The sequence below is a fragment of the Calidris pugnax genome, unplaced genomic scaffold (genome assembly GCF_001431845.1).
Source record: "Calidris pugnax isolate Ruff unplaced genomic scaffold, ASM143184v1 scaffold111, whole genome shotgun sequence".
Taxonomy (NCBI): Eukaryota; Metazoa; Chordata; class Aves; order Charadriiformes; family Scolopacidae; genus Calidris; species Calidris pugnax.
Window position 1 is genome coordinate 3,604,805 of NW_015090872.1, and position 7,037 is coordinate 3,611,841.

The 7,037-nt window shown below is 46.2% G+C and overlaps 1 protein-coding gene across 1 annotated transcript in view; it reads right to left on the reverse strand.

The window, feature by feature from the left end:
• The window catches only part of MED12L (mediator complex subunit 12 like), a 151,588-nt gene extending 145,068 nt beyond the window's left edge, over positions 1-6,520 (reverse strand). Inside the window, exons 1-2 of the mRNA XM_014945770.1 lie at positions 6,479-6,520; positions 722-826 (exon numbers count right to left, since the gene is read on the reverse strand). Coding sequence (XP_014801256.1) covers positions 722-826; positions 6,479-6,520 — 147 coding nt within the window. The remainder of the gene's footprint in view (positions 1-721; positions 827-6,478) is intronic.
• Positions 6,521-7,037: the final 517 nt, after the last annotated feature.

The following is a 7,037-nucleotide window of genomic DNA, read 5'->3' on the forward strand; positions in this document are numbered from 1 at the left end:
GGGTTTAATATTTTTCCTAGAACTTTTTTTTTTTTTTTTTTTTTTTTTTTTTTTTGTTTCCTCCTTTCCCAAAAAAAAAAAAAAAAAAAAAAAAAAAAGAGAGACTACGTGAATCTGGACAGATCCCTCAGAGGTATATGGGATGGAGTTTTTTCCTAAACAGCTATTATTTTCAATTTGGGGGATAGTAACTAATATTTTAGTGATTTTTATTGCTCTTTTGTATCTCACACTTCTTTCACTCTCAAAAAAAAAACAAACCAAGCACAGGAGAGCCAAGCTAAATTTCACTAAACAATCCAAGAATATTTTTCCAAGACACCTGGACCACAGTGACCAGTTTCTCCTGGCAGAAAACAGCCTGATGAAACAAATACAAGGCCAAAGCAAGTTAAAGACATGTAAACACTAGGGACTTTCAGGGAAGGAATCACTACTGTCTTTGTAAGTGAAGCAAATAAAAGAACAAGAGCAAAAATTAATGCCTCTTCTACAATGAAGTGTGCTAGTTAAATTCTCCTCTTGGCATCCGTGTTTTCCTCTGAAGACTGATAACACTAGGTAGCAGAAACACAGCTCAGCGTTCTTAAATTAGTTCTGTAATTAACTTAAATATGAAGACTTCCAACTAGAAAGCAAAGCAGTCAAGAAACAAATACAACCACTGCCAGCTTAGTTCCAAGTTCAATGAGTATAATCAGACTGAAAAGCTCTGTCTTACCTTTGAGGCATTAATGACAATATTTCTAGCAGATCCATGCTCATCTCCAGAGAAGGCAGGTTGATTACTGAAGCCTTGCTTTACGTTCACTGCAGTAAGTTCATCCTGCAAACAGTGTTTTAAGGGTAAACAATTAAATGGCAATTTTAAGAAGTCACATCATTCCGAAAAGCATGTTTTTATAAAGAAAATTTATGTATTTGCTAGTATGTCACACTCTGCATTCGCCTGAATCCTCAAAGCACTTTGCACATTCAGGGGATTTCAGTGAAGGGGAACACGATGACGCTCCTACCCTCCAGTCCCCATTAAGTGCTCACCTTACTACAGGCTTCCAGGCCATACCTTGATAAGGATGGCACTTGTTTTGCTGCAAGAGCATTGCTTCCTGTGAGAAGGGTAGCAGGAAACAAGGCCTTGGCAGCCCCTGTAAAACCCCCAGCACCCAGCCCTAAATCTTCCTCATGGAAGTGGTGGAAGTCACCAGCCATCCTGACTGTTGGAGGGAGAGCAGCACATCCTCCTCTCCTTGAGATACTCTGGGACTGCTGGGGCAACCTGCGGGGCTCCACAACAGAACACCCCTCATTACAGCCAAACCCACACGTCCCTTCCCCCAGCACAGACAAGTTTTTGCATCACTGTTTGTTGAAGTTTAAAATGTTACTATTTCAGATTGTGGCCCCACAACAATTGTTTGAGAATATCTACTGAAATAGGAGAGACCACCTCCAGCAGAAACAATTTCAAGTAAACATCTGTTTCTGTTGCAACTAAACCCAATTCTTCTGGATTTACCTTTGCAGCGGAAATATTACTACACTCCTGCTACAGTATCAACACACCTTCATTTTGCTGTGTACGGGTATTTACTTAGCTGGATCATATTTGCAGCAAGAGCACAGAATAGACAGAAGTGGGGTCAGTAGCATTAGGTGCAAACACAACCGAATCTTCACAAATACAGAATATAAACTTCCTACATGAGTCCCACCTTTGCCCCATCCTTCCCTGTTGCTTGGTTTTTTTTCACGCCGTATCTTTACCAAAGCTAATATTCTTCCATGGAGGCTGTGCAGTTCATTTACTTATTCAGGATCCGTCTGTCAGACTGAGGTTTACCTACACCAGATGAAAGGGAACTCGGCTTGTTTGTTTCCCCCACCAAATCAGTTACTTGCCCCCAAAGGTACTCAAGCTCAAATGGTCCATAAACCACTTGGGTCTGTAGGGGCAAGATACCAGAACAATCCCCAAGACAACTGTGAAATAACCTATGAAAACAACAAGCGACTGCTGTGCACCAAGCAAATAAAACAGGAGAAATAAAGTTAAGAATGTCATATTTTACCAGAAGACTTTGTTACTAGTTTGGGGCAACATCTCTCCCCAAAACCAGCAACCCAGAAGCTGCCATTCAGCTTAGTCTCCTACTCTGTGCAATGCATTTCGCTTTTCAGTATTTTCGCAAAGTTTGGGAGTAACACAGAAGACAGTAATGTATTTAGAAGACATCTAAGCTCTCTAGGGTTTATGAAGTTAGCAAGCCTCATCTGAATTTTAAATGAAATCAACAAGAAGTGCTGGAACACTCCTCCACCCACACTATCCCCAAGACAGCCTTGAAAACACAGTTAAAGGCAGAGATGAAAGTGATCAAAGATATTATAAGCAAATAAATAAAAGGTAAATGGCAAACAGATGGAGATATATGTTACTATTAGTGCCATTTCCACCGATGACCCCAGTTCTGTTATCTTTAAACTTCTCCTCCTTTGAAAAAAGCCGTCTAGATATCATTATGCTGAAAATAACTAAGAACCGTATGTTGTACTGCTATATCCACCACCACTGTAGGAACAAGCTGAGGATGGACTGACAACACAAACACATCAGTGTTTTGGTTTTGTCTGGCTCAGATTATTAGCTCAGATTTCTCCCTGCCTTCAGCAGCAGTTCAGAAATTCTAAACAGGGAACATAGGACAGTTGCATAACCAAACACCAACTAGAAATGAAAAGCCATGTCATCTGCGAACACAATGCACACAGATACCTTTTCAAACAAATTAACAATAAAATGGATGTTCACGGGAGGTCTCATTACGTCTCGCTTACGCCAGCTCCATTAAGGGCTCGGGGTCAATTTCTAAGAGCACAGCTGTCCCCCTAGCAGAGGGGAAAGTTTCCCGGCCACCAGCACAGCTGAATTGCACAATACTGAATGTCCCAGGGTTAAACATCCTTTCCCTCGGCTTGGTTTGCTCCCCCGCTGACAGGCACAGGAGCCCCGCGCGCTGCTGTCACTAAGTGACGCGCTCTGCGCCACAACGCGCCGGATCCGCCGGGCTCCCGCAGGGATGTCAAGCTTCCTTTCAAAATGTCAAGCAGGGCCCCAAGCGAGCCCAATCAAGGCTTAAAACCCTCTCGCAATTTTAAGTAGTCAAACGAACATTAAAGCCCCAATTGCGTTAATTCGTTTCAGAAAGGATTTCAATTGTTTCGTGGGGGATATTTAAGACCCACCAACGTATCTGCAGCACTCCGCTTCTGAACACACCAGGTACAGATGGGTATCTCTACAGAAGGAAAGCCCAACAAGTTCAGGCCAACGTTTGCAGGACCCGAGCATCATTGGCTCTGCCATAAGTCAGACCCCAACTTAAATCTGTGCGTGTCCACTCCATCACAGCTGTGACTCCTGCGAAGTGTGCTCAGAGGAGGCCACCTGTAGCACTGACCCAGCCGGCTGCACTCAGGGCAGTCAAATCTAGACCAAGAACAAATGACCGACTGTTAGGATCAAGCATTGAGGCGTTGTTATTGGAGCTCTGGACTGTATAATTCCATATTAACTTGCTTTTAATGAATAGGAGCGAGCTCTTTCAACTTCAGCATTCTCCTGCTTCCTTAGTACTCCAGCTACCCTTGCTTACTCCAGCACCAAGCCGCTAAGAGAGAAGCAGAAAGCTAATAATGTATAAACGTTTGGAAAAAACAGGAACTGGTCAGTTTATTCTGACATCTAAGCTGAGCAAACAATGTATAGAGCTATATCAGCACTATTTGACAGTTCAAAACATGGAATTTTTGAAAAGCATTCATTTTCTCCCTAACCTGCAAAATTTCCTTCAACAGAGAAATTTAAAAGAAGTTCATATTAAACTCATGAAAGAGTTTGGATCTTTTTAACCGATCATTACATTTAGATCCTCTCGCATGTTCCATCTTTTGCTTTTTGTCTCTTTATTACAAGAGGGCACCCACTTTCAGCAGCTTGGAGCAACCATAGCCTTAGCTTGAAGACCCAAACGCTCTGCAGGAAGGTTCAACCTGTGGTGTAGCTGCTGCGGCACAAGCCTTCTACTGTGTTGGGCTTGGTTTGAACGAGGTGAAAAAATAACTCCCTCAAAGAGACAGTATAAAATACTGTGCGAGTTACAGACTACTAAACAAGCTATATTTCGTGATGAGGAGAGGAATAATGATGTTTAGAGAAGCATTACCCACTCCAAATCAACAGCTCAGAAGTCGCAAACAATGATTAGCCCAACCCAACAGCCAACCACAGACAGAAGCAACTTTTGCTGGAGATGAAGACGATGACATACTGGCCATGTTACTAACAGATGCCGAGAGCAAGAAGATTTGTCTTTCAATTCCCAACCGGCATCAGGGGGACAATACCAGAGAGGTCTCTCTGACAGGAATTTCAACGTCTTTACCCATCCTACTGGTGAGAAGGTGGTCTGGGCTACTGGTAGTTGTAGACATTGGAGAATTGAGCCTTGGAAGGGTCAAAACCACTACGTGTGGAGAAGGCAATGAAATTTCTTCTGCCTGAAGGCTATTTCTCAGCATAAAATGATGTTGATTGTGCTTTTTTGTGCTTTGAAACCGAATTCAACTGAAGTTAAAAACGTTACAGGTAAAATTGTGATGTTCTGGCCCTGATGATACAGTATTCAGTGTTTTTATCTTTGGCTTGTAACAGACACAATTTGCATTATATTTGATCCATCTTAGGGAGACAGTAACAATTTAGAGCACAGGAAGTGTTACGAAAAAAAATTTGATTCTAACACCTGCCTTCAGATGCTCCTGCCAGAGCATGATTTCCAAACCTGCCTTTTGCTCCACCATCAGTGGCAGGGATACAGAGAAACTGTGTGCAAAGCACTGCCCAAGGTTCACAGAAAACACATTACAGAAAGACGAGGAAAGCTAATTCCTCACAATCTTTCTTTCTTAAAACAGTATCAGGTGCTGAAAGCAGCTCCAGCAGGTGAGTGCATTCAAGCAGAAGACCTGTGCTATGCAATTTGAAGACTTCGCCTCTGCCACCCCCTTATTTCTGCAGCGGGGATTCTGCGCACAGGGCACAGGGCTAAGCCTCACCCCAAGGCTTCCATGGGGGGACCTTGCAAAGGCTGCAGATTTCCACCTGGCACTTGGGTGAAGTGGCTCTGGAGCATGAGAGCCCAGGGTGCTTGGAGGTGCTGGCTCCTAGCAGAGAGGGAATTTGGAAAGGCACAGGGTGACAGCTGGCCACAGCAACGTCACCAGACAGCCCATTCCCACCTCTACTAGGACCTGAAACTCCAGATTTGTCTCCTTTTTCAAATGATAGACAGGCTTCCCCAACCCAAAGGCTGGAACAAGACAGGACTGTGTCCTGTAAATGCCCAGTGCACCAACACTGCCCACACACACCTGGAATGAAGACTTTCCCCAAGCTACACTTCAATCAATTACGCTACGACCCTGTTGCAGTTATCTCCTACTTACTAATGCACCCGTGTAACATATTTTAAATATTAACCATCTGGGCACTTGCCACTTCCACTCTTATTGTAACTGGCTGTGTATTTATAAATGTGCCTGTAAGAATCAATCCACCACCTGACTAAAAATATGCAACAGTCCAGAGCTAAAAATTCATCTCCATACATTGTCATGGCTGAGTTCAGAGGCAGTTCTGCAAGCCTGGTCACAATCACGTGTGAAAAATACACATGAGAGAAATATTTCTAGGCACCGTAATCATCAAGTCCGTAAGCGTGATGAGTAGCGGCGTAAGGGTGAAAAGACAGAAAGATGCTAGAGGTCAAAAAATTGAGCTGTTTCTCTAAGGATTAGTAATGGACTTGAATAGACATCTTTTACGGCATGGTGTCCAAGCCCTTCTCAACCAGCACTGACCAACAGTCACTCTCTCATGAGTGCTTCTCAGCCTACGTGAACCAGGTGATGATGCTCGTACACAGCTAACAGATTATCCTTCATTAGACTCCTTTCTGGAAGCCTCACAAGAAGGCAACTGACCAGGAAGAGAGCACAGTGAGAAGAACCCTGCATATCTGCCCTGCCGTACTTGCTCAGTTCTCCATCCTCTAGACACATCAAACTGACAACTTCCACAAGTACCAATTCACTGGGACAGAAGACGGCGAGGAACACCAGAAGAGGAGGACATCCCAGACCAAGCACACAACAGACAGGGATATCTGGCGCACACAGCTTCGTGGACGAGTGAGTCACAGCCCAGGACATCAGGCAAATCTCAGAGACCCACTGACTTTTCCAGGAGACACTCCAGTCACAAAACCCAACCAGAGGCTTCTTCCACCCACCCCTGGAGGGCTGGTGGCCCAGAAGCAAGACTGGGAAGCTGGGATGGGGAGAGCCTACAACCAACCCTGTAGCTTTGCAGGACATGCCAGCCATGTCACAGCGCTTGCCTGAACTACACACTCACCCCCAGCACCAACCGATGGTGGGTCTCCATGGGTTTGATCATGGTACCCAGAAGTACAACAGCGACAGTCTGACGCAAGAGTACGAGCTACAGCCCCGCTCAGCCCTGTCCTCTGGTTTTGACCTCCAAAACCCTCCAGACCTTTCATTCCTCCAACCACCCGTCCCTGCCGTCAGGTCAGGAACACGGGTGGGCAGCTCAGCAGACCCATGCTCACCCCAACCAGTGGCACCTCTCACCCTCTGCTCGACCCCTCATGGGCCAAGGGTGCCCCTCAGGGCAGATGGCCGTGGCTGTCACGGGCTGCGGGTGCCCCTCACGGGTCCCTGTCCCTCACGGGCCAGGGGCCCCTCAGGGCAGATGGCCGTGACCCTCAGAAGCTGGGGGTGTCCCTCACGGGCCCCCGCCCCTCAGGGCAGGTAGCCCGGCCGGCGGCCCGGCCCCTCTCCCGTCACCGCCGCCCCGCAGGGCGAGCCCGGGCGCCGGCCGGGCCGCGGGGAGGGCGCCGAGGCCGAGGGAGCGGTGAGCGGGGCCGCCGCCCCCGCCGCCCCGCAGAACA